This window comes from Aspergillus campestris, assembly GCF_002847485.1.
Source record: "Aspergillus campestris IBT 28561 chromosome Unknown P168scaffold_10, whole genome shotgun sequence".
In the NCBI taxonomy this organism is placed as follows: Eukaryota; Fungi; Ascomycota; class Eurotiomycetes; order Eurotiales; family Aspergillaceae; genus Aspergillus; species Aspergillus campestris.
Window position 1 is genome coordinate 1,386,500 of NW_020194345.1, and position 26,450 is coordinate 1,412,949.

The 26,450-nt window shown below is 52.9% G+C and overlaps 8 protein-coding genes across 8 annotated transcripts; 5 read left to right on the forward strand and 3 right to left on the reverse strand.

Annotated features, from left to right (window-relative positions):
- Positions 1-816: 816 nt before the first annotated feature.
- Positions 817-3,269, reverse strand: P168DRAFT_329279 (bZIP transcription factor; the record flags this gene model as incomplete). The annotated part of the gene is made up of 4 exons (XM_024841449.1): positions 817-1,669; positions 1,780-2,198; positions 2,250-2,946; positions 2,993-3,269. 4 exons carry the CDS (start codon positions 3,267-3,269, stop codon positions 1,185-1,187), a joined length of 1,878 nt encoding a protein of 625 aa, XP_024690937.1. The 3' UTR covers positions 817-1,184.
- A 2,216-nt stretch (positions 3,270-5,485) lies between these two features.
- On the forward strand, positions 5,486-7,294 carry P168DRAFT_273457 (putative MFS transporter). The gene is made up of 4 exons (XM_024835373.1): positions 5,486-5,760; positions 5,826-6,184; positions 6,237-6,410; positions 6,461-7,294. Exons 1-4 carry the CDS (start codon positions 5,538-5,540, stop codon positions 7,217-7,219), a joined length of 1,515 nt encoding a protein of 504 aa, XP_024690938.1. The 5' UTR covers positions 5,486-5,537; the 3' UTR covers positions 7,220-7,294.
- A 3,060-nt stretch (positions 7,295-10,354) lies between these two features.
- Positions 10,355-12,752, forward strand: P168DRAFT_329281 (uncharacterized protein; the record flags this gene model as incomplete). Its single annotated transcript, XM_024841450.1, has 3 exons — positions 10,355-11,735; positions 11,813-11,943; positions 12,024-12,752. 3 exons carry the CDS (start codon positions 10,355-10,357, stop codon positions 12,750-12,752), a joined length of 2,241 nt encoding a protein of 746 aa, XP_024690939.1.
- A 1,023-nt stretch (positions 12,753-13,775) lies between these two features.
- On the forward strand, positions 13,776-14,861 carry P168DRAFT_329282 (putative glutamine-serine-proline rich protein; the record flags this gene model as incomplete). Its single annotated transcript, XM_024841451.1, has 1 exon — positions 13,776-14,861. The coding sequence occupies one exon, from the start codon at positions 13,776-13,778 to the stop codon at positions 14,859-14,861; it is 1,086 nt and encodes a 361-aa protein (XP_024690940.1).
- Positions 14,862-15,434: 573 nt separating this feature from the next.
- Positions 15,435-17,187, forward strand: P168DRAFT_320888 (uncharacterized protein; the record flags this gene model as incomplete). Its single annotated transcript, XM_024840409.1, has 3 exons — positions 15,435-15,519; positions 15,582-16,251; positions 16,299-17,187. The coding sequence occupies 3 exons, from the start codon at positions 15,435-15,437 to the stop codon at positions 17,185-17,187; spliced, it is 1,644 nt and encodes a 547-aa protein (XP_024690941.1).
- Positions 17,188-17,744: 557 nt separating this feature from the next.
- On the reverse strand, positions 17,745-18,770 carry P168DRAFT_240372 (uncharacterized protein; the record flags this gene model as incomplete). Its single annotated transcript, XM_024833713.1, has 1 exon — positions 17,745-18,770. One exon carries the CDS (start codon positions 18,768-18,770, stop codon positions 17,745-17,747), a length of 1,026 nt encoding a protein of 341 aa, XP_024690942.1.
- A 2,824-nt stretch (positions 18,771-21,594) lies between these two features.
- On the forward strand, positions 21,595-23,092 carry P168DRAFT_329283 (putative MFS monocarboxylate transporter). Its single transcript, XM_024841452.1, has 2 exons — positions 21,595-21,836; positions 21,894-23,092. The coding sequence occupies exons 1-2, from the start codon at positions 21,682-21,684 to the stop codon at positions 23,041-23,043; spliced, it is 1,305 nt and encodes a 434-aa protein (XP_024690943.1). The 5' UTR covers positions 21,595-21,681; the 3' UTR covers positions 23,044-23,092.
- Positions 23,093-23,447: 355 nt separating this feature from the next.
- ergS lies at positions 23,448-24,599 on the reverse strand (the record flags this gene model as incomplete). The annotated part of the gene is made up of 1 exon (XM_024833103.1): positions 23,448-24,599. A coding segment is annotated over one exon (1,152 nt), but the record flags the coding sequence as incomplete, so codon positions are not given.
- Between the last annotated feature and the right edge of the window lie 1,851 nt (positions 24,600-26,450).

Below are 26,450 nucleotides of genomic sequence, written 5' to 3' on the forward strand. Positions count from 1 at the left end.
CTTCCCTACGTGGGATCACCAATCACTCACCTGGGGGTGGATCACACACCTTCCCTGCTTCATCGAATTGAACCGTTGTCTTCTGGGGAATCGACCATTTCCCTCTTCGGTTTGATTGGTTTTTTGGATTTTACTCTATTTCCTTCCCCCTTGTTTTTTGCCCCCCCGGGAATTGCCCCGTGAAAACAAGCGAGCAGTAGCGTATTGGCGTCGGAGAGAAAGGTTTAGGGCAAGTCATGCCAACTACATGCAGGCAAGACTCTGGCAATAGTGCTCGGACCGTAATGAGCTCAAGCGGGTGGCGTCTACAACGCTGGCCAAACAGAGGCTCGGTCCAGTCGGTACAGGATCCTGTTGTCGCATTCACTAGCCCCCTAGTCACTGTTCGAAGCGATGCGGCCCAGTATCAAGAGACCAGCGCTAGCCGAGGATGTTAGCAGGGATCGGACATTGCGGCCTACCACGTCTCGCAGAAGTCGACCCTAGTGGCTTTTTCCAGCCTAAGTACAACCTCTGCGGCCTGGTTTCGAACTGTATGGTGGGATCGAATGTTCCATAAGCCGATAGAAACCTGGATGGTGGCACCATGGCACCATCGTGGTGATACGATGGGCTCCATCCAGACGGGAGTGCCCCATGGGACATGAGAGGAGGGGGTCAAACTGTGGACTATGGACCAGGGTCTCGCATCGCAAGTGGGGACCGTTACATTGGACACCTGACAGACGGTCTCCTTGTCTGGCGAGGTGGTATTTCTCCCGTATGGACGAGCGTCGAGTCAGTCCACGAACCTGATGTTCGAGTCTATCGGTCCGCCATCTCTACACGGGTTGCCGAGGATGTACGATCAGGAACTGAATCAGACTCAGACCTGGCGAGTCCCCCGTCATCTGATCTGCCAACATGATCTCCTCTGTCACAGTTCTGCAGGCCAACTCTACGGGGGGAACACTATTCTCACGAAGGATTCATCCTGGCCACAGTGAGAAATTTTGAACAGGGGATGTCCGACTGCCAAGACACCGGCGGCGAATAGTGGCCAGTTTGAAGGCCCATCTGAGACAGCGTAGAATCTTCTGCTGCAGCTGAGACAGAGTGATTCGACCCAGGACACGGACCGGTGGTGGGAGACACAGTCCTCCCCAATCCTTCCGGTCATCATTTAGCACGGAGTCTGGACTGGGTCAACCCCACGGGGCGTTGAGAATTGTGTCCCCAGAGTCCCCAGTCTGCGCCTTCTCGGTCAGGGTCGGTGAGTGATTTAGGGTTACCCGCCTGGGTGGACACCTCAGGCTGCCACCGCGGCTTTTCATTCGTCCGCCGGTCCGTTTAATCTCCGCACCACGCTTAACCCGATCGGGCATCGTGCCTCGGCCGTCCCAGGTCACGGGATCGGGACGGGCTTTTTCCGAGTATTTTGACTTTCTCCATCTCCGCGTGGAATGTGTCGGCTGGATGGAATACATCCGATGCCTGCAAGCCGTCCGGTCAAAAGGCTTGGCCCGAACGCTGGTCTGCCTCGGACGGGACAGGTAGGCATTGAGGCAGTGATGGAAGGTCCATGCGGAACCTTCCCCCGAATCGAACAGGTGGAGACGCGGTGGTTTGGCTCCACCCGATACCCCCGGCCGGTGGAAAGGTCCACCCCCGAGTCCCATGGGCAGATCTACTGGGCAGAACTACTGTCAGCACTACCATGTGAGGGTCAGCAAGGTTGATGGAAGGACGGAAACTTCCATTTATCGACTCTATGCATTTCGTCTATCGACTACTGGCTACCACCACCGACCGCCATTCTATCCATCTGCCAATCCACCGACGGGAATTCCACTGCCACACTCGAGGGTGACACGGCAGCTTGTGGAACCCACCTGTCAGCCGGACCCACGCGACCAACGGCCATATCGTTATCTTTGGTGGAGAGGTCCCCGCGAGTCCCCACCGATGCTATTGGCACGTCGGCCTCGATATCTGGGAATGCGTGGAAGAAGCGAGGGGTCATGCACCAGGACTGCAGGTCATAAAAGCACTCGTTGAACGACTCGGGGAATGTGTACAACCCTGGCTGGGACTGCCGCGCGAATGTATGACGGGCCTGGTACGGCCAGTTGAACCGGAAACAGCTCCAGAACAAGGCGCAGAAGTTGTCCGAGCAGTGCTGGTCGGGGAATAGGACGAGGCGCTCGCGCAGGCCCGGCCTTGGTAATGAGCGGTATACTCTCAGGAGTACACAGACTCTAAGAACTTACCAAACAACAAAGTCCACCAACGGTTTGTGAACAATCCGCAGCTGCGATGGCCGATGGCGCATGAACCGGGGAAGTGCCTGGAGGTTGGCTTCAGATGGGTCGGATCGGTACTGAACGATACTGGTCAGCCAGTAATCACAGAGGGTGGTGATGCCTACCCGGAACATGGCGCTGACAACGCGCAGAATGGCCAGTCGTTCGGCTTCCCCGCAAAGCTTGCGCCAAATGGACTCGTCCGCTGCACGCAGCATTCCCCACACCGGGTCCAACGCATATCGACGGCCGACGGCATCCCATCCCTCGACGATTGCTCGAATCGGGATGTCGGCGTCTCTGGTGGTTTGGTCTGGGGTCACACGTGGGCTAATGGCGTAGCAACGCTCCACCAGCTCGTTCAAGTACACGAACAGTCGGCCCTGGGCGTCCTGCGATTGGCCAAATGGGTCCGATGGGGGGTGTACGCTGGAGGGGCGGACAGGTGAGTTTGAGTCTTGGCATGGCATCTTCCCCTGGGCCACATTCTGGCCGGGGTCTATCGCAGTAGTGGACGAGTCATATGTTCTGTCATCCGATTGCTCCATGTTTGGAGAGAGCTCGCGGCTGCTCCGAGCGGGCCTCGAGCTTTCATCCAAGCTCGAGTCCGCCTCGCGCGCGGGACTCTGTCTCGATCTGGGACCATGAGCATCCACGGCAGGATCTTCCAACCATTAGCACTGTAACATATCCAACGACGGGACTCCCACCATGATTGGATAAGCCAGCAACGATGAGCCCCTGGAGCGACCGCAGCGTCGATCTAAGCGACTCATTCGACTTCCTCTGGTGCTCCAACTCGTCGATGAGGACCTTCGTACTACCACTATCGTGGAACCGAGTCAGGGTCTCGATGCGCGATTGCAGCTGAGCAATCAATGTTTTGTTCTTTTCCCGCGCACTGCGCTGGGCTTTTCTGTCTTGCTCTCGCTTCCGCGCCCGGTCTTCCGGGGTTTTGCGGGACTTTGTCGATCGAGGGGTCTCCATGGTATCACGGATAGTTGCACTCCGTAGACATATTAGTTATCTGATCTGACATGCTGATACCCTTCTGTGGAGATTCAGATGGTCGATTAAGATAGGTGATCGACATTGCAACCCACGCCAGATTGCATGCCTCGCTAACCGTCGGCATGTGAAGCCGTTCCCGGCCGCAGCCGAGACCGAGAATCCGTCCGTCGGATTGATCGTTCCTGTTATTCGCTATCAAGACTACCTGTAATAGTTGCTTCCAATCGTATAACGCACATATCCATCCTCCTGTTGTAATCTGACATGGTAAACGTTCGTAGGGTCTCATTCTCGATATGGTTTCTGATATCGCTCCAGTCATAACCAAGATACACACGATAACTCCCTTGTAGCTGATCGTCGCAGATGAAACAATACCTCGGACATGAAAGTACCACGAACAGGCTGCCCGGCGCGCTATCAACCAGGCGAGCTCCTATCATTGACGATGTATTTCTGTCACAAATGCAGACTAAGTAAATGAGAGGGAAGGGAACACTATATACGCTAAGTTGGCGACATTGCCTGCATGTACTCTATATGCAGGTCATGTTTCTACTATGTTTCAGGTTGCTTCTACTGTACGCTTGCGGCGCCCGGCTAGTGCTGTGGTCACTGCTTGTTATCGGTTTGTGAAGGTGACTTGGAGAGGGGTAGAGTTTATAGCCTCAACATATAGTTTGCTTCAACTCATTAAACTAGTCATAACAGTTGAGGGCATATAAAGTTGGTGTAATGTGATATCACCACGCTGTTGGCTGTACGGTTCTCAACGAAGGATACATATATCTACATATTCCGGTCGCACTGTAGCCTTTCTTTCCCGGCCACAATATATATAATCAGACAGCATCAGCTGACCTGGGTGTTGTTCTCCTATATGTCATTTTCAGACTCTTCTTGTTTCTTGATATCTGCTTTTCATCGCTTCAAGAATCAAGAATCATCAGTATCATCACGATTGTAACCGTTTTCATCAACTCTCCCACATACGAAGTATGACGCGTCATCCCAGCGAGATAAATCATCAAACAACAATAATCTCAACACTGTGATTGCCCACTGACAGCATATTCCAACCACGAAAGTACCTGAAGCCAGAAGACAACGCCCACAATCCCCACATCGGCAGATGTACATTCTCTCAGTGCCTGATGAGCCGGATAAATTGAGCTGCATCCTCGGCTCACAGTGTCCAGTCATTGCTGACACACTGTGGCTTGCCTGCACTTTGCTCCGGTGGGGGGGTTCCCCGTCATAGGGCAGGTAGTGTCATTAAATATTGATGTGAATGGAGACGACTCTACTATTGACATGATGGTTCGTGCTTTCTCCTGTCATTCCTTCGAACTTGTCCCACTTTCTATTTTTACCATCTCTCTATGTATACTATTAGGTTTATCTCCTTTATGATTGATGATTGACCGGGCGCCAACGGCAGGTTAAATAGGATGGGGCGCTGGCTTCTCCCACAGAAGATCATGACCATCAACGAGTATCGGCAAGTGGTCGGCAATTGGGTATGAATAGACTTTCACCCGTCTGTGTCTTATTGGCCACGGAAAGGGAACCTGGGATGGATGAAAAGGGTAAATCTCTGGAGGCGCAAGTTGGGGTCCTGCCCAGCTGGTCATCTCTTCGCCCATCTCGACAGGCGCTAAACCCTAGAATGCGGGGAAGACAGGCGACTAGCCCGACATGAACAGCCAAGCCGCTTGTCTTTTCGTGGGTTTCACCTCTTTCCGAAGTGGTTGACTATCCCATCGTGAGTGAAAGGGAGTAGTATCCGTGTGCCATCTCCTGCAGTGTTTCTATTCCCACTCGCACCCCCAACCGCTCTGTATAACCCACGAAACTTGGCAGCTCAGCTAGGGAGCACTGCGCCAATCGCAGGATGTGACGAGGAGCCAAGATGGCGCACCCCTGTAAGAGCGAGCCAACAGCAGACCAAGGAGCAAGGGTCGTGTGGTTGGTGGAATTGGGCGAACCTTGTCGTGTCTATCAGGATTCCGGAGCTCTAAAACGCCTAGGGGAACCTAGTCCGCTCTCCACTATCTCCACCCTTGCCAGTCAATCCGCAGCTGCCGTGAGATGACAAGTCGACGCTCGTGCTGAGTAGGGCATAAAGACGTGATATTACCCGGACAGGTCGCTTTCCTTTATCTCTCTCCTGGATCCACCTCGTTTCTGTCCCGTCCACATCCCACGTTGACATTCGCGCTCACCTCGAGGTGCACCACCGCGATGGCCGACGACAAAGGCCTCTCTAATCACAAGGAGTTCCTTGCGCCCGGAGCTGCTCACGAAGCTGCTGGACAGGGTCATGCTGCTACGGATCTGCACGGTCGTTCGCTGGTGGAGTTCGATCGCGCGGCGGAGCGACGTCTGCGCTGGAAGATCGATCTCTACACCGTGCCGACCGTATCCCTTCTCTACCTCTTCTGCTTTATTGACAGGGCCAACATTGGTATGATCTGACTCCCGCGCAGGTACTACTGGCCTTGTGAGGGAAGCTAACACCCGTCCGCCTAGGCAACGCGAAGCTCGCCGGTTTCGAGAAAGACCTCCACATGGAGAACTACGACTACAATGCCGTCCTGAGCATCTTCTACATTGCTTACATTGTCTTCGAAATCCCCGCCACCATGACCTGCAAGTGGATGGGCCCGGGCTGGTTCCTCCCGGCCACGACCCTGGCGTTTGGAATCTGCTCGGTGGGAACAGCCTTTGTCAATGATAAACAAAGCGCATCGGGCGTGCGCTTCGTGCTGGGCATTTTCGAGGCGGGTGTGATGCCGGGGATTGCCTATTATATGTCGCGCTGGTATCGTCGCAGCGAATTGACGTTTCGCATGGCGCTGTTTATGGTCATGGCTCCGCTGGCCGGTGCAGTGCGTTTCCCCCGCCCCTGGCTTTACAGATCGTCCCGCCTAATTGCAGTAGTTTGGGGGTCTTCTTGCGTCCGCCATCCTCTCGCTCGATCATTTTGGCACCCTTAAATCCTGGCGGATGATCTTCGCCATCGAGGGCATTATTACTATCGGCCTCGGGCTCATCGGATTTTTGACCTTGACCGACCGTCCTGAAACCGCGCGCTGGCTGAACCAGGAAGAAAAGGTACCATCCCCAAACACATCCAATCTACCAGATGATTTCTAACGATCTAGGACCTGGCCATCGCACGCATTAAATCCGAACGCGTCTCCACCACCGAACTCCTCGATAAAATCGACCTGGCCAAGACCCTCCGTGGCATTATGTGCCCCGTCACCCTCACCACAGGCTTCATCTTCCTCCTCAACAACATCACCGTGCAAGGCCTCGCGTTCTTTGCCCCCACCATCGTCGGAACCATTTATCCCGAGGCCAGCGTCGTGAGCAAGCAGCTCCACACTGTACCCCCTTACGTCGTCGGCGCCTTCTTCGCCCTCCTCTTCCCCCTCCTCAGCTGGGTCTTCGACCGTCGCATGCCCTGGTTCGTCCTCAGCCCGCCCCTGGTCATGATCGGATACATCATGTTCCTCACCAGCCACGACGCCATGGTCCGCTACGGCGCGACCTTCCTTTGCGCCAGCGGCGCGTTCGCCTTCGGATCCCTAACAAATGGCAACGCCTCCAACAACGTCGTCTCCGACACCGCTCGCTCCTCCGCCATCGGCACAAACGTCATGCTCGGCAACATCGGCGGCCTCATCTCCACCTGGTCCTTCCTGCCCTTCGACGGCCCGGACTTTGTCATCGGCAACGGTCTCAACCTGGCTACCTCCACCGCGACCACCATCCTCGGTGCGATGCTCTGGATGTGGATGCGCTGGGACAATCGCCGTCGCGAGGGTATCGACGTCGACCAGGCGCTTGCGGGAATGACGCAGCGGCAGATTCAGGACCTCGACTGGAAGCATCCTGGGTTCCGCTGGCGTACTTGAGATATTATTACAGTTGTCTGTTCTATATGGGTGTCGCTGGTTCGCGCAGTATAATCAATCTTATGCGTTATATAGGCAATAATTATCCCGTTCGCCCTGTTACCATGCAGTACTATAGCTCTCTAAATTGTGACTTGTGTTTTTTAAAGGGTTACCTGCACATCACGCAGAAACTAATCAAAGCCCGATAGAGTATGGACGTAGCCGATCCGACGGACCGAGGATAGCTACTAGTACTGCACATGCAGCTGATGATGCAGTCTCCCATTGCAAGTTTTACAGATATTTCTACTTCTTGATATTATTTCCCACATTTCCCAGAGTTAGTACCATTGAGTTCTTTCAATAATCGCACCCCTTCATGATTTACTGCGGGCTGATTAGAGACTTAAGAGACTTAAGAGAAATATAAGCCCTTCCCCAGATATACATAACCTGCCTTCCCCGCTTCTCCGCATCTCAACACAACACCTCTCCACCACACCCCAAAACAGAATGTACGCACACTTACCCCCCACACCCAAACCACAAGCACAGCAATAATAACAAAGTCAACACTAATAAACAAAAGGTCCGCTCCCCAACAATTCCTCACCCTCACCCAACAGCCCGGAAAGATCAACCCCCACGAACTGGAAGACATCTTCAACCGACTCCCCCCCGTTCCACTCGATGTGCTCCGCGGCCCATGGAACGGCGGCAGCTTCGACACGGGCCATCCGATCCATAAGCGTCTACGATCGATGAATTGGTTGGGCAAAACGTTTCACTCGACGGAAGATGTAGATCCTATTGTTGTTGCGAGGGATGGGGAGAGGGTTTGTGATGAGGGGTGGGGGCATGCTAGGGTATTATTTTCCTTTTCTTTATTTTTCCTTCCCTTCCGAGATGATACACACATACAGATGTATATATTGAGTTGATCGATCGATGCTAATGTCTGACAGCTACGCGAGGTGAAGTTCAGAGGCGTCGTCTCCGCAGCCATGGTCTACGACTTGCATCCGATCATCGATCATTTCCGACTCGTCACGCCAACGATGATTGCCGGCGCGATGGATACGAAGGTTGGGGGAGAACTCGGGACGTATTATTTCTATTTGACCAAGGAGGGTGGTCGTCTTTGATATATATTGGCGCGTGCTTGTTATATATTGCTTTGCTTGTGGGGTCATGGCAAGAGTGTTGGTTATGGCTGTAACTCCGTTGAGCACGTTAGTAACTCTGGTATATTCCCATACTAGGATACAATGTCGACTTGATCCTGCATGGATAGTGAAGAGATACCAGTCGAGTCATCCCGTCGTGTCTAACAGTGGACAGTCACGTAGCGTTAGCGCCCCGCGCATCGAGAATCACAATCTCGCTAGATGACCTCATCAGGCAGCTGTCAATTGTAGATAATTGACCCGGACATAACTAACATAACACACTGACAATGAGCAGACTGTGTCTTCCCCAACGGTCGGAAGAACCATGACGGTAGACGGGGCAACATCAGCTAAAAGGAGATGTCGATACGAAAGACAGCATCACGGCCACGGGCTACACAGCTGGGAATTTGTGTACTTTGTATCTCGACCAGTGATGAAGCTGCTGAGACTCATCATCGATCGGGACGGCTTTATGCCAAACTGAAGGATCTAGTGGAGACGGTCATGGTTTGACGTCCATCCGGCAGAAGGCTATCTTCTAATGATAGTGGACGAAGTGCGAAATAATCTATCTATTGAAATGCGGAGCCAGGACCATTGGACCGGTTTGGATCCGTCGCACCTCATCATGCGTTTTGCTCTATTGCATTGGATTAGCCAAATGCTGTCAGAGAAATCGCCTGTCATAGACCATGGCCAAAACATGGGAACGGAGATATGATACCGACCACAATCATATCCACCCAAACTGGCAGCGGCATACTGAATATTGAATATGTTCCGTACTTGAATGCTGGATTTATAGATACTGTAGTAGAAACGTGGAGTAACAACTAAAGAACTAATCTTATGTCTGTCACCTGACTGTTCGGCAACATTTCACCGTCTGCAATCTTGACTTCCTCCACATCTCACCATCATGAATTGTATGTCTTCCATTACCTCAACTAGCCGTACAAATTATCTCCGATAACAATTGGCTAATTGCGACTACTAGGATCAACCTCCGCATCGATGATCATACAATTATGCACCAACGCTCGACTAAGGAGACGCCCGGAGGGGTGTCCAAGCTGAGAACAGTACCATCAATATCGTGCCCGCTTGGTTGACACGTATTTGCGGATGGTACTATTCCATGATTTGGGCAGATCACCCTCCCTTCAGACACCAATCCGTTACATGGACAGTCACGAACAGGCGCTACTCGTAGAGGCCCCTTCGCGGGGCTGCAGCTTGGCGACGAGCCTCATGAGGGAATCTTCCTTTGGATGCAGCAGCCGGCAGCAGACAACAATTGAAAATATCACTCTCAACCTGACCGTGATGGCTGCCATTATCAATGGAAAAGCACAGCTGTGAGACCTACACTAAGTCAGGCATTGATCAGCACCAGCCCACCACAAGGCTGCCATGGTGGGTCGCGGTACTGATCGAATCAGCCACCATCAAAATAAAGGCCCGTCAAGCAGGCTGTGTGGGACTTAGCGTTTCTAGATTGGGCAGAGTGACTGTCGATACTCGATACTAGACCCAAGCCCATACCATCCTCGCGGGTCATTCTCCCACAGCCTGGCGCCCTAAGAACGTCAAGGAAAATGCCAACACACCCCCTGAAGGCTAACCAGAGTGTTTTCTCACTCCGCGAGATCCTTGGCATGCTTTTAATAGCCGTCTTTTCTGGCTCAACGGGTCTTGATTCGCTCTTCCGTAATTGACTTGCCGTTACCAGTAGACAATGAACGAATCCACAGGCGCTGGGGAGCCTCAACCTTCCATAAGCGACTTGGCAAAGGGTTGCTCAGCCCTCACAGTTGGCCTCTCGAGCAGTCCGAGCCTCAACCGGGGCTGTGAGGTCAAGATAATGAGCCGATGTGCTTATTTTCGGTGGAACATAAAGGCAAGCGTCCGCACCACTCGGTAGAGGGCATTCTTTCTATCATCAAAATCATTCGGTCTACTCCATCCTTCGTGTTCGACCATGCGTCTCATTGGAGGCACTCTGGCATTTGCGGCTCTGGCTGCGGCCCGGAGCTCATCTGCCATATTTGCCCCCAGTTACACAGTCTCTAGCTCTGCTACCCCATCCGCTTCTGCATCACCCAACGCAAACGCCTGTGCCAAGGTCGCGAAGATCGTGGGTGATGGTAACGATGTCCCCCCAAAGCTGGCCTACCAGTGTCTTAGCTCGGTGCCGGTAGCCGTCGAGGAGAATAAGATCCTCATCGACCAACTCAAGATGATGTGGGAGTGGCACTCGGAGACGGGGTGGCTAAAGAACCCCCCTTCGACATGGGACCGCGGCCCGCTAGATCTCATCGGCGAGCTGGATAAGATCCAGCAGGACCTCGACTCCTTTGAGAGCGAATATCACCTCCATCTCGCCATACAGAAGCTCACCGTGGATACTGGCAACTACCATCTCAACCACTCCCCGGGCATCCTCAAGATCTTCGGTTTTCGGCGCACAGTCCAACTCGCCACCGTGTCCCCGGACGGCAAGACCGACCCAAAGACCTACGTCGCCGGCGACCTGCTCGTCCAGAATGATCACAAGAACATCTCCATCTCCCCAGTTACCAAGATTAATGGACAAGACCCCCAGAAGTACCTGGCGGACCTTGCCTCATGGGAGCAGTATTCTAATGCAGATGCCCGTTACAACAGCCTAATGTACCGGGGCTCTGGCAAGCTGGAGTCTGCGGGGGCTTTCTCCTACAGCCCTATGAGCTTCAGGGGCCGGTATGACGGCCCCGAGACCGTGTTCTTATTTGAAAACGGCACCAGGAAGTCCTTCGAGAACACCGTCGACATAGGGATGAGGGAGTTCGAGGGCGTCACGAGCGGCCAGTCGTTGTTCGACAAGTACTGCCGCGGCGTGCTCGGCGGCTACAGTCCCAAGTCTCCCGAGAATAGGAGGGACCTGCCGAGCGAGTGCATGTCGCGCACACAAGGAATCCCCGAGGACGGTTACCCAGAGGCTTTGGCCAAGGACTGCGAAGGCGTCGTGGCGGGTTATATCGTCGACAACCCCAACGGGGAGGCGCTGGGTGTGTTAAAGATTGTGAGCTTTGAACCAGAAGATGATACCGCCCACAAAGAATTCCAAGACGTGGTAAAAAAGTTCGTGGTTGCCGCCAAAAAGCAGGACGTCAAGAAGCTAGTCCTGGATTTGCGCGAGAACGGCGGCGGTTCTGTCGAGCTCCTCCTCGATACCTTCATGCAACTGTTCCCAACCCTGACACCTTTCAGCGCGCAGCGCTATCGCGCACAGAAGGGCTACACTTTAGTCGGCGAGGCCTACGAAGAAATTCGGAATAACGAGACGGCATCCGATCAGTTCGGGAGTCCTGCAGATCGCGGTAAGTGCATGCCACCGCTCCCAGAATCCAGGGTAGTCAATGTATGAGTAAATGAGCAAGAGGCTGATCAATAGCAGAAATGAGTCTTTACGACTGGCAGTACGATAACTTCTTGGATCTGAATAACGAGCCGTTCGATAGCTGGGACGCTTGGGTGGGACCGCACGCCTTCAACGACGACCAGTTCACGGCCGCTAGCCGCTACAATGTAAGTGTTCCGCCGGCATCTTATCACCCGGAAAGACGGGAAAAAGCCAAACCAGCACCATCAGCTAACAGGCCACGAAGCTATCGAATAGCAACAAAGAAAGCGTCCTCGAAGAAGACTTCGCCTTCTTGAAGGGACCCGCCCGCTCGTCCCCTTTCACCGCGGATCAGACGGTCATGCTACTGGATGGCCTCTGCGGCTCGTCGTGCGCCTCTTTACACGAGGAGCTGAAGAACATCGCGGGGGTTAAGTCCGTCGTCGTTGGCGGTCGTCCGCGCGACGGCCCCATGCAGGCCCTCGGTGGCACCAAAGGGGGCTCCCCGATGGAACTCAATCGGATTGTCCTCGAGGCGGGCGGCATGTACAATGCCACCAAGGAGCTCGGGATCGCCGGTTACGATGACCTGAAGCCGTATCTCTGGCCGCAGCCGTTGATGACCCGCGTCGGCGACGACAGGTCCAGTGTCCAGATCCAAGATCAGATCCGCAAGGGCGACTCCTCCCAGACTCCCCTGCAGTTTATCTACGAGGCCGCCGACTGCCGTCTCTTCTTCACCCCCAAGACGCTGCTGGACCCCGCGGCCATGTGGACCGCCACCTGGGCAGCGTTCACCGACGACTCCAAGTGCGTCCCGGGCTCCACCAAACAGAAATCAAGCATCAGCGGCGGCTACAAGCCGTTCGGGAACGGCGATCTCCCTAGCACCATAGATGACAACAGCGAGGTCCCCTCAACCAACGGGGCGGCTGTGACTCGTCCTGCCTTGATGGCTGGTGCTGCTGGCCTCTTGATCAGCCTTTTCATCTAAACCCTGGTATAGGAGCGTGCGGGCTAGTCAGTGAGACCGTATAGATTGTTGTTCTGTTTATTTTAGATTGATTGGTTGCATATCATGGGCGTATTGGCGGGTATAACATCGTGAGATATTTACCGGCTTAATGCTTTGATGCATAAAATGCTATTTATATTGATTTTATTCTTCTTTTTGGGGAGACACATAGAATGAATCAAGCGAGTAGGACGAGCGTTGCTGATCAGGCTGCTGTATGACGATTGTGAGAGGGACGACGTCATGATGCAGATTATTACGAGTCGAGCGAGAATACCAAGACCGCGTAACTTTGTGAACTCTGACCCTCACCGACCGTTGGGACATCCACTGATCGGATATATCCTTGCGTCGGAAAAGGAAAGCGCGTCCACAATCAGATGCATCAGATTATTCTCTGCCATATATATGATATAAGGTTTACATTGGGCAGAGCCCACTGGGCAGGATCAGGGAATGCAGGAAGTGTCATGACTGGCGGGAATGTGGCCATGTGTCACTGCATGTGCATGCTTCATTGGGAGGTGATCGGTAGATTGAGGGTTTCCAGATGGACGATGTATTTTCGTCGCTGTGGATAGCAACATTAGTGGTCTATAGTAGTACTAAGCAGTGCATCGACAAAGTAGCATACTTAATAGGATGGTCATAATCGACTTATCACAACACCTGTGCAAAGTAAACAGAATTATACAATATCAAAACAATGGAATAGCCACCACCTATATCATCTCACTGCGCAGCTGCATGAAGTTGCATGAAATCGGTAATCAAGCAGGACAGCCACATATCTCGGACAGTCACACAGGAGCTTGGGCAGCCGGGCTTCGATCGGAATAGGGCTGGCATCCCACCATCCTCGCCGCAGGCATCTATATATCTGCATCTGTTCACCATTGAGCTTTCTGTTGTCCCGTAGAGAATCGCAGAAAAACTAGTCAAAATTCCACATATATCCTCCCTGGCGAGATCTACCTTTTTCACAATCTATAGCATATCAACATGGCCGCCCAAAGCTACTACGGCAACCCCACCGAGCCCCCCTCCAACCCCGGTCCCGGCGGTCGCCCGACAGGCTACCCCGCCAATCCCTCCCCCCGACCCAACGACTACCCACCCCAGTCAGGTTGGGGAACCCCGCACCCAGGGAACCAGGGTAGTCCGCCACCTGGACAATCCTACCCGCCCTACGCCGAGGGCTACAACAACTACCCGCCGGGCCGATCCAACAGCCCCTACCAACAGCAGCCACCCCCGGGCGGACAATCTTGGGAGTCCACCCCACGCCCGTTCCACAACCAGCAACAGCCATCTCCCCCGCGCTACTACGGTGGTTCCCCTCCTCCGGGAAGCCCTTACCAGAACCAGCACAATCAACAGGGGCCACCACCCCAGTCTTACCCCTCTTCCTACCAGGGTAACAACAACAACAACAACAACAACAATAACAACCAAGATGGCTACCCGCCCCGTCCCACCTCCGCCTCGCAGAACCCCCAAGACGACGAACGAGGTTTCATGGGGGCCGTCGCTGGTGGCGCAGGCGGCGCTTGGGCCGGTCACCAAGTCAACCACGGCATTCTGGGCACTATCGGCGGCGCCCTAACGGGATCCGTGGCCGAAGACGCGATCAAAAAGCAGCGGGAGAAGAAGCACAAGGAGGAAGAGGAGGAGAGACGGCGAAAGGAAAAAGAAGAGCAGGACAGGCTGCACTGGGAGAGGATGCAGGCGGAGGAGCAGCGCAAGCGGATGCATGCTCAGTCGCATCCCCTCAAGGGGAACTTCTCGGCGTCGGCGTCGGATGTCGCCCTTGACGGTGTTATGCTGTCGGCGTCTTGTCGCGCTTTGTCTGGTGCCACTCGTAGGTCGCGCATTTCGCTGGATAGTGTCTTGTCGAATACCTGGGGTGAGTTTACGTGGCATCGGCAGGGTAATTTCTCGTCGAGTGCTCGCCATGTGCGCTTGGGCGATGGTGGGAGGGTGTTGGAGGCGGAGTTGTCGGATGGCAGGGGCGGTTGGAAGCAGGCCTGGGTGAGGCTTGACGAACGTATTACCAACCGTGATGGGAAATTGTCATTTGTGAATTGAGTGGCAGATCCTTTGGTGCAATTGGTTTAATTATTCCATTTTTCTAACTTATTTTTGTGTTTACTTGTTGTTGAAGAGTGGCGAGGATGTTCGGGGCACATCTGGAGATATTCGGCCAAGGTCCTTCCAAGGCCACACTTGACAGTAAATGGATCGTTATAGTACTCTCAAATAAATAAGACGACATAAGCTGGAGATTTATTGACATGGATTGGATAGAGGCTTAGACCTAGTGCCTGCGAGAACCCTGTGCTGCATGTGAGTATCACACGAGGCTGAGTCAAGGTTGAGGCCAGGCAGTCACTTATATTATTCACATCTCTTCTCGTTTTCTGCTTTGAACTCTTCGCAGGAGACCTCTTTCTGTTGTATGTCACATCCAAGCATTACATGTACCATTATAAGATTAAACCAGGATGGCGATGAATCCCCAGGGATACAGGGATTGGTTTTTCAGGTCCTGCAAATCCCTCGAACTCCGAGTGATGCTGGTTGGAGAGAGCCGCTCTGGAAAGAGCACACTACTACACCAATGGAAAGATGGAAAAATTCATCGACTGTCAGCCCCGAATCATGTTCGGGTCTGAGGTGGACACCTTCGAGAGGGAAACCTTCGAGTACCCCCAGAAGTGCTCCTGGACCGTGTCGAACGTCACATGTAAGACCCAGCCTTGGTTTCCTCCTTACTCCCATTCCGTTGGTCTCCATTTAACAAGACAGTGGGATCGGATATTATCAAACCGCAGTTGCGACAATATCTCAGGAACACCGACGTGGTCATCTACGTCCATGATTGCGACCCGCGGTTGGATAGCAGCCATGATCGGACCCCATACCTTCATCTGTGGGTCGAGCTCATGCTCGAGAGACGCTGCCAATTCCTCTATATTGTCCCAAACAAGCAAGATTTGTTATCGTCTGACCAAGCCCGAGACGTTGCCATCAATCTGCCTAAGCTCTATGAGAAGGAACTCGCGAGGTATAGCCGGGAAATACAGTGGAGAATAGCCGACCACAAGATCAGCGCGAGAACGGGCGAAGGCGCTCGGGAAATACTCAATGAGATTTATGATGAAATTTCCAGGAGGAAGAATCCCACATCGATTAGCTCTCCGTCGCCACGGCTCACAATCTCCAGTCCCTGCCTTGAGAGACGTATCCAAAGAGGAAGTTCGGTATATCCTCCCGAGGCTCCGGCTTTCTGGGCATTGTTCACGAGTGCTGATATACCTTCATGGGATCATCACGTCCATCTCAAAGTGGCCTATATTCTTGTGTTAGAGTACATGAAATTCCAGAGAAACACGTTTGCAATGGCGGATACGTTACTTGCCCATCTTCGGGTATTAAGGCACATTCAGCCCCAGAAATTCCCATATAAGGAACACCGGTAAGCCCATGGTTGTCACTCATCCCGGTCCATGCTAAGACATATAGAACCATGACGATATTCTGGCTCGTTCAGCTCCAAGTAGCAATCATAGACTACAGTCTCCACAACAACCTGGATAGTTATCCATGTTGGCACGACTTTAGCGACATCCTATTCCATCAACCTACACTACAGGACCCTCGTCTCTGGACATCGTACTATACAGATAGTGATCTCTTTGGCGGGAACCGCGCGTGGAATAAATGGGTGTCTCCCTCCCGTCAACCGCTGCCAGCTCTAGCACCACCCCTGGACCAACCTGCTTGTCTGCCGCTCGTCCATGGAGGATCCGGTCGCCTTCCGCGATTTGCGTTTGCGGTCATGCAGTATATATGTGAGTCCTCTGCGGATGAAACAAACATTATCGCCCAAGCACTGTCAGCCCTACAAACCACGACTGTCCGTATGCGCGCCGTAGGCGCCGGGATCCCACCATACTCCAAAACACACGCCTGCTACTGGATCCACATGGTCCGTGCCTGTCTGCTGTCGTTGGATCCTCTGGAGTCTGGCCGAACGATCAATGCCTCCCAGTTAACCTTTGCCGAATTTGATCGCCTTTTTCAGTTGCAGTCGGCGTCATGGGCGGCTTACTACTCCCAGGCTACCTGGGATGCCCTCAGGTCTCGCACTGAATTTGTCGCGCCGGACAAGAAGGCTTTACCGCATGTGCTCAACGTGGCCGGTTGTCCTGACCTGGAGAAGTTACTTGATAGGGAGCTGGAGAGTAAAGTCGCAGAGAAAATCTCACAATCTCTGGAGGATTTCTTGTCAGCTATTCTAGCGGAGTCTAGAAAGGTCGAAATTGATACCCCGTCGTGCTGCGCTGAAGCGGTGGATTGTGACTGGGGTATTCCTACAGCCGGGTCTAAAACCACCAACTGGTATACTTGATGATCTGTTGTTCCTAATTAGGGTTCAATACAAGATGACTCCATATCCACCAATACCTCTCTCACTTTTATTAGCTACCAAGATGTCAATCTTCCGCGGAAATTCGATTTCCAGCCGGCTACTGGCCATAACGCGGGTGATTGTTCCAAGAATTCAGAATGCATGCATCCGGTTCGAAATCATCACCGCTCACGCTTGAGATACTTCAGGTGTGCCATCAATGGGGATATTGATATCTAGAATGGACAATGTACAGAAGATGGGTCTTTATTACGGGACTTAGCAGGCTCGGCATCCTCCGTCATGAACAAAAACCGCGGTGGCGACCACTAAACCAGCAAAACAACATATCCGAGGTTTCTAGGCCCTAGCTTGCGGTGTCTGATTAGGGAACCCAGTCTATATGTGGTACCATGCCCATTACCAAACCCAGAACACTGCTTAGCCTTCTAGCTAAACCCGGAGGCACAAAATACAAGCTATATCATTAACTTTCGATATTTTTGTTGTGTATATTCGCCCGTTTGAGGGTTAACCAACCAATTGCCCGCGCATGTTCAGGCAACACGGAGCCTCTTGTCTCTAAGATACTCATAGTCCGGCATTGCATCTCGGACACAATCCGATATCACATCCCCCAGCTCGTCTCCAAACTCTTCCTTCCATTTTTGCTCTAGAACAACCATGTTCGAATCAACAATTGCCCTGTCCTTGATAACGCCAGTAGACGCGTTGAGAGTACGACGGAATACCCTTTTCATTCTATCGGCACATGGATAAGAGTCCGAGTCCCATGAGAATTGGACCTTGGACCGGTCCAGCCCTAGCTCCTCCGCGAGTACAACAACCAGCCGGGAGTCGTTGATGAGGTCAAACGAATCCAGGAGGATAGGGCCTTTTGTGTTTGCGCGGCCTTCTTCGTCGATCTTGCGGAAATAGCTGGTGTACCAATCGTACAGACACCGAGTGTAAGAGAACGTCATTTGCTCTCGTAGGTGCTTGCCTATCTTCATCCGGTCGCGACAGGAGTTTCTTTGGACGGCGACCTCCAGCGCCCCTCGGCAGAAAGAGGGAAACACCAGAGCGGGGTGTCTGATCAGAAAGACGGGCACCCAAGAGCCCAGATACCCGTCTGGAAGAACCGTTGGGTTCTGGATCGTCTGTTTCTCGTTGACTACTTCATCGGGTGGGCCAACCGTGAAGTAAGGATCCCCGGGTGCGGTGCTGCGTCCACCATCCCCAGCAGCTGGGTTCCACATTAGGTTGCAATGATCTTTTGCAAATACAATCTTGCCTTTTGCCTCCCCGTCACGGAGGTACCGATCTAGAGCATCGAAAGCCTGCTGGAAGCCACCCCTGATGCGGCCTTTTTCAGCAGCCGTCCACTGCTCCACCGGTTTATCTTCCAATCCAATCAAGAGCTCTGCAGTTGGTGCAAAGACGGAAACTTCAGATGATTTCCAATGGACACTCGGTTGGTTACTGAGGCCGAGCATTTGAGTCAACAAATATGAGGTCGTTCTGGGCTGCGCGAAAAGCAAGATTCGGCGAGGGGAACCAGACACCTGATGTATCTCGTCCATCTTTGGTGTTCCGAGCTCTAGCTTCACTGGTCAGTTCAGACGAACCAGAAATCAGAAGGGACGAATATCTTTGACGTACAAAAACCGTGCAGGGGCTGACTGGGTAAGGAGGATGTATATTTGTACCCTATATATTGCCACACTCTACCTTGAGACTTTCAATGAATTTCGGGGTTTTCTTCAGTAAAATACTACCTGGATGGACAAACACAAAACATCGAGAGAGATCCAGCTTTTATTGACGGTGTGACATTGGAGATAACCCACAAGGACAGATACGCAGCCAGCCACTAGATTGATCTATGCATAGCAAATCACCAAATTGGCCTTTGGCCGCAATTGATATGACTGGTATACCTACATGACAGTATCCCTACGTGATATATCACAGTAGCGATTGCGAGTGACAGAGTTTCTATTCTCCTGGTCACTACTTTGGGACTCATGTAGGGCACACGAGATGCAAGGGGGATATAATCTTCATTCGTGATTTCTGAGTGCAATGTTACAAATCATGTGTAGCCTGATATGTATAGCCTGACTGTTGACATGATCTTTTTGTTCAGCTCGTGTTTCTCGTCCCCTGGCTTTTATCCTTTACCTCTTTTCCGCCTCTAATACCTGCTCTCCGATATGATGTTGCAAGACCTGAGCCGTAGCCTTATCTGCCTGTGCTGATAAGGTATCGCATCCACGTTCTCTGCGCAAAAAGGAAAAATCTCTTAGTTCTGATGGTCATCCTCCCTGATCTATCGGTTACTAGTTTTTATAGGCGGTGTGCTGGGGATATCACATTTTCAGAAGGCTCCACTTGCTGTGTCATATACCAGGGTCATAATCATTACAGGTCAGCCTTATTGGAACATGATGGGGAGTTCTCGAGGGGTTGCCGGGTTGCCAGGTTGCCAGGTTGACCTCGCGAGGTTGCTAGGTGATAAATTACTGGTACATACTATATTGATTATGAGACTTTATAAACGTACTAAAAAAGGTATAATGATGTATACATATTACTATAATTAACGTGATAGCTACAGGTAATTTATCACCTGGTGACCTGGGAATCTGGCGAGCGTTATAATCATACTTGTTTATCCTCAAGTTATACAGATTCACAATACGAAGTAGTCACCGCACTTAGGGTATTTAACTAGCTTGACAGAAGGGGTGATTTGTCGTTTTCTTAAACCAAAAAATATTGGTCATTGATGCTTCATAGGCACTAGGTGTCTTCACTGAGAGATTGTGGGTGTTGACCCGTGGAATATCAAGGTGTTTGCTATGATAGACCACTGTATAGCTACGCTGTTTCCACTTGTTAATACTGCAACTTGATGCCTAACCAGATTGAAATTACCACTGATATAGGATAGCACTCTAGGGCTCTATAACCACAGACAGGTGTGGGGACAGTCATCAGCAATATACCCACTTGCTAGACCATGGCGTGACCGACCACCCACGGAAGGATGCACCAAGCATCCGATCTGCGGGATTGATTGCTTCCCGAAGTCGTATGCAGCCCTGGACACACCGCCATGTCTAGACTACGGTGAGCTAATCCGCCGCAATAGACATCTGCTCTACAGAGTAGTCCGCCTTGATTGTAAAGAACGATATATAGGGTGCACCCTCAGAACTTCGGGACTATTTCATCCACAAATTCTAATCATTAGTAGAACGAGTTCTGCTGTATAGGACTGACGAGACTTCAGTTCCCACCAATGTATAGGCGTGCTTATTGCGGCGGGTGATGCGAATTCTTCCTTTTCCAGTACCCGGATTTATATCGTTGTTTGTTGCCCAAATGCGTGAGAGAAAGTGTGTCGGGGGATATTTGCGCTGGGACGGGAACGACTGACTATACACATGAGAGATGGTTAAACCGAGAATCATGGGTGGTTAATGGAAGTATGTCACCTTTATTCTAAAAATTCCCAATTACCTCCCCGATGAGCCATTTCATGCTTTCTTACGCGTTGTTCACAGGACAGCTTATTATAGCCCTGCAGTGGTACCCGTCGTCTCCGCATGACATCGGGCGGGCATTTGAACATGCATTCATGCCTACCAGAGGCAGTCCAGACAGGAGATTTGATTTTTGTGACAAAAGTCCAATGAATCTCTTAGGGCACATACACCTGGAGCATCCCCAGTGTCGATGACAAAGAGTCCGTGCAAGAGAATGGGAAGGCTTGCAATCAGGATAGGGATATATCCCTTGTCTCGGTCAGCTGTTGACCCTGGTGGAAGTTGCGGACACCACTGCCAGACTTCCCCGGCGCTTGGCTGGGGTCGAACCTGAAGATACACGGAATGGGAAGACTTGTTGACCATCCGTTGCTAGTCAAGATTGACTAGACGTTGTCCTGTATGCCGAGTGCGAGGTGGCAACCTTGGTATTTGTACACATGATGTTGTACTGAGTCAACATGGTTGGCGTAATAGACGTTGGAATTGTCATGTCTTCCTTGAAGGTTGCTTTTGGCAATCTTCTAATGGACACATCGCTATCCGTTTCGGAACGCATCCGCCGGTTAGGGCATCGAGCTCGGAGATACAAGCCGGTTGGGCTTCAACCCCAGACAACCATGTGAAACGACCAGGGACCGGACATGATCCTCCAATCACCCTTCTTTCTCATACCCCAGCACACCGACTCCCAGATATGTCTAACCATCTAGTGGCCTGACGTGCTCGGTAAACCCCGGGTATCAAATGCCGTCTAGCCAACCGAATCCACCACCGTGACTAATAGAAACAAACCCCGTGGGAAATCCACCACGCCATGATCCACAGTGGGGACGTTCAGGGTTGGCGCCCAGAAATTTCCGTCCATCATACAAAAAGCGAACGACCTCTCGGCGACTTCTCCGTGTGGTGATCGTAGATCGAACGTCTTGGTTGGAAGATGGGAACTCCAAATGAGAAGTCTTACGTCGCGTCTCGACCTGAAGATGTATCGCAGGAAAAGGGGGAGACCGCGCCGGCGCTGCCTATCCCAGACGGTGGACGCGATGGCTGGCTCAGTGTGCTGGCGGGATTCTGTGTCTTTGTCAATTCCTGGTACGTCAATCATTGGCGTGGACCGTGATAGTGTCACCATACTAATCCGCAGTGTAGGGGCCTGTTGAGCACATATGGCGCTTTCCAAGAATACTACCAGACGACGTTGATGCCCGATCAATCACCCTCCAACATCTCCTGGGTTGGCAGCATCCAGGCCACCATGATCGTCATGGTCGGCGTCGTGACCGGCCCTCTCGTCGATGCGGGATACCTCCGGCCACTGATCATCGGCGGTAACCTGATGGTCGTCTTCGGCATGATGATGACCAGTCTGGCCTCGCAATTCTACCAGGTCCTCCTAGCGCAGGGCTTCTGCGTCGGCATGGGCGGCGGCATCGCCTACATCCCCGCCCTAGTCGTCATCTCCTCGTACTTCACCACCAAACGGCCCATCGCCATCGGCGTCGCCGCCATCGGGTCTAGCGTCGGCAGCGTCATCTTCCCCATTTTGTTCCGGCGTCTGCAACCCCAGATCGGATTCGGCTGGTCCGTCCGCATTATCGGCTTCATCAACCTCTTCCTCGCCTGCGTCACCGTCTCCATCCTATGCCGCCGTCCCGGCCGACGCACCCGCGCCCGCAGCCTCATCGAGCGCAAGGCTCTCACTGAACCGCCCTTCATGCTCCTCTCCCTCTCCCTCACCTGCGTCATGATGGCCTACTACGTGCCCATGTTCTACTCCCCCGCCTACGCCCGCACCCGCCTGCACACCGACCAGAGCCTCTCCTTCTACATGGTCGCCATCATCAACGGCGCGTCCGCCTTCGGCCGCACGGTGCCCTACCTCGTAACACTCGTCATCCCCCACGTCAAGCCTATCGCCATCCTCACGGCCGCCACGGCCGGCTCCGCCCTCGCCATGTTCACCTGGATTGCCGCCACCGACACCGCCGGCTTCATCGTCTGGGCCTGCTACTGGGGTTTCCTCAGCGGCGTGCTCGTCACGGGGCCCACCTCCATCGTCGCCCATCCGGCTTTCTGCCCTGACGCTAACTTCCTGGGTACTAGGCTCGGCATGATGTGGGGGATCAGCTCGTTTGGAGGGCTGGCGGGGACGCCCATCGCGGGGGCGCTCGTGGATATGGCTCATGCGGGGTTCTTGCGTGCCCAAATCTTTGCTGGCTGTTTGATGTTGGGCGCTGTAGCGTTGCAGATCTGGCCGACGTTGGTCGTGTTCCGGCATGATCGGCTAGGGGGGAAGTAACGAGATAGCAGGAAGGAGTCGTAATAAGTAAATGATAGATTGGTTCAACTGTACATATTTGTTGAATAGATGGTGCTTAATTAAAGCGTCGAATGGGTTATTGCTTGATGTAGTTAGGGTTAGACAGGTCACTGACTTTCCTTGCATCGTACTATCACGGAACATGGACCCAGAGTATAAAGTCCGTAGTAACAATGCCTGGATTGATACAAGCGATATATGCAGGTAGATTATTCCAGGTCTGTACTGTGCTCAAACACAATTATAAACATAGCCGCTATCCAAACCAAAGCAAAAGGTATCATACAACTCCATCCACGCCATCCATTGAATCGACATTAAGTCTCCACAGACTGAGTCCGATGTTCCTCCTGCCGCCCCTTCTGTCGTCTCCCCCGTCCCAACAACTTCGACTTGGACTGCGTATACGCCAACTGCCGCACACTAATATTGGCCATATGCGCCATCGCCACCATCCGCCTGACCCCCGGCAACCCGGAGGGAAAAATCAAATACAGCGCCGAGTCGCGACTCGCATCGGGCCGGAACTTATCGTGATAAGCCTTCTTGCCGCCCACCGGCAACCCGCGCACACTATGCGCATACACAGACCGCGTCATCTTTTCCAGTGACGTCCCCATCCCACTCACCTCGCCCAGCTCCCCCATCGGCTCGTATCCCAAACTCAAGTACGAGACACCCATCTGCCTTGCCAGCGCCATCGCCGCAAACAGCAGAAGATCACTGGTTCCCTTCGCTGCCCCATCCCCCGCTATACAGGGGTCCACATGGTACCCCCCGCAGGCCCCTATCCACCGCAGCGCTGCGAACCCGTTCACGGCTCCGTCCGCCCCCCGCGTGTACACGAACGTCATCAGCCGCGCGTAGTCGAACAGCTCGTAAACCGTGATAAACGCCTGCGGCGTCTTTGTCGTCGCGGCCGGCTCGTTCCGCCCCGCTCGCCATGCGTCGTAGATCCCTTGCAGCTGTGCTTCCAGGGCTTCGTCTCGCTCGCCCTCCGCCGTCCGCGAGTACACACCCAGTGTGATCCCGCCTTTTTCAGGACACAACAGCTGCTTGCACTGGCTGACGATGCGCTTGCCTGCTCGCTCGGCTAACACCTCGTTCGTCGTGGGATCGACGACCCGCTCGACACCGAACTGCATTGTCGTCCACTGCTGTTGCTGCTGATGTTGTGTTTGCGTCTTCATGTGCGACAGAAACCCCGCGCTGCAGCCCATGAAGGCCAGTCCCCAGTGGGCGGCGCGCCGCGCGCGGTCGAACTCGCATATGACGGAGGCGAAGAGTGACGGGTCGCATAGTGGGTCACCAGTTACGACTGCGACGTGGTTCTCGAGTTTGTAGGCCAGCGCACCTGTGCGTTCTGCGTTGAGGAAGACGCGGTAGCTGCGGTCGAGGAGGCCCATGTGGGAGACGCGGCCGTAGCGCGAGGCGAGGTTCTCTATGGCGGCGTGCGCGGTGTGGTCGGATGCGGGGACGCTCGCTGGGGCGGGTTTTAAGGGTGGTTGTGTGGGTCGTTGTTGCGGGCGGTTGGGGGTGTCGCTGAGGGAGGTGTCGGAGCTGGCGGGGGTGGTGGAGGATTCTTCGGCCGCTTGCGAGTTATATCTGTAGAGGGAGGCGTTGGATGAGCTGGATTTGTAGTCGTATTGGGTGTTGTGGCTGCTCGTGCTGCTGCTGGAGGGGCGCATCGGACTCTCTAGGAGGAGGCTGTTGCCTTGGGAGTGGGGGTCGGTGGTGAAGAGTTGTCGGGCGAGGTCGCGCCCGATCTGTTCTGCTAATGTCTCTTTTTTGGTCGCATTGGCCTTGCCCCGGCCTTTGCGTTTCGCTTCTCCTTTATGTTTCGTCATGTTTGTAGGGAGAGGTGTGGATGTCCCATGTGTTATATGGGTGTTCCCTTAGGGGCGAGGGTAGAGAGAGGTTGACACAGGGTAGGACGCAATATGTGGCGAGGTATAGAGATAGGCTGGATCGTAGATCGTCAGGGAAGGCTCCTTTTATTGCGGACGGTACAAATATCCCCATTCGAACGAAGTGGCTCTGTCCGGGTATGATCCGGAGGCGACAGCATTGACGGGGGCGTTCTCCAATCGGAGGTGCATCCCCAGGTGGGGTTTTATTTCATATAAGTCCTTACGAGAAAAGGCCGAGTGGACACAACCCAACAACAGAAGATGAAGGACTCCCTCGCGGTTCATTTAGGGTTCGTGCTGGGGTCGGTGCCATGGTTGGGCACGGACTACGCGCACTGACTGGTGCATTGTTCGCATACCATTATCGCTGGCCATGTCTATAGGGTTGGTCAGTGGCGTGTGTCTGGACTGTGAAGGCAGTGCATTGCCACCAGGCAGCTACGTTTCTTCATCATATCCTATCAAGTCTCGTCCATCATCCGCAGGGGATACGGGGCGTACTGAAATAGAACAGACCATAATGAGCGGAGGATCCCCTGAAACGGACGGTTTTCATAAGATAGACTAGGGTCCGTTCACAGGATGCGTTGATCACTGATCAGCATGACCATGAGGGTTACATCATCAGGGGGAAATGCATCACCTCATTTGTGCTTCGATTCGCGTCCTATGGGGCCATGGCTTGAAATCAAGCCTCGGGATCGTCAGACGGTTCGCTTGGCATGCCTTTATTGGAGAAAAAAATGGGGGTGTGGATTCACTATGCGCATTGTTGTTTGGGATGACTGCGGTATTTTCAAGCCTTTTCGTTTACAGCGTAGAAATTGGATCCTTTATCGGTAACTTTTTCAGCTTCTTGTTAGGCTCATTGGACTGTGTCATATGTTCTGATGAGCAGGTGGAAGTGTATCAATTGATCCATCATGATGTCATCCTCCGCCACGACCGGATGTCCACTTTAGGAAAGCCGCCTGCATTAAATGACATATATACTGAGTTTATTCTAATTTTATCCTACTTCTATTCTAATTTCATTCTAATCCTAGTTTAATTGTTTTACTGCAAGTCAATTATAAGTAGCTATGTGTGTACCGTTGCAATGGAATGAGACCTTCCTGTTTCTTAGCTCATTACTGCTGGCTGCTTGGCTCAATTATCCATAGATGCAATATGCGTCTGCCTGTTTGAACGACCCTGCGTTGGCAAACAATCTCCGAACTCTAGGAAGCTCAAACGTTATAGACTGTCAGACACTGTTTCCTCGGAGCATATCCGGTAGGGCAGATATCCCTCAACAACGCCCTGTGGCTGGGACACCGCGATCATGGTCGACTGACGGGTACGACATTGCTCTTCCTCCTAGCTTGATCCTGGATTAGGCCGGAGAATTCATCGGACTGCAATAATTGCACGGGTTACATTTGTCTCGAATCTGTGTCTTAGATGAGCTGGTTTTACTAATTCGAGTATACTGCG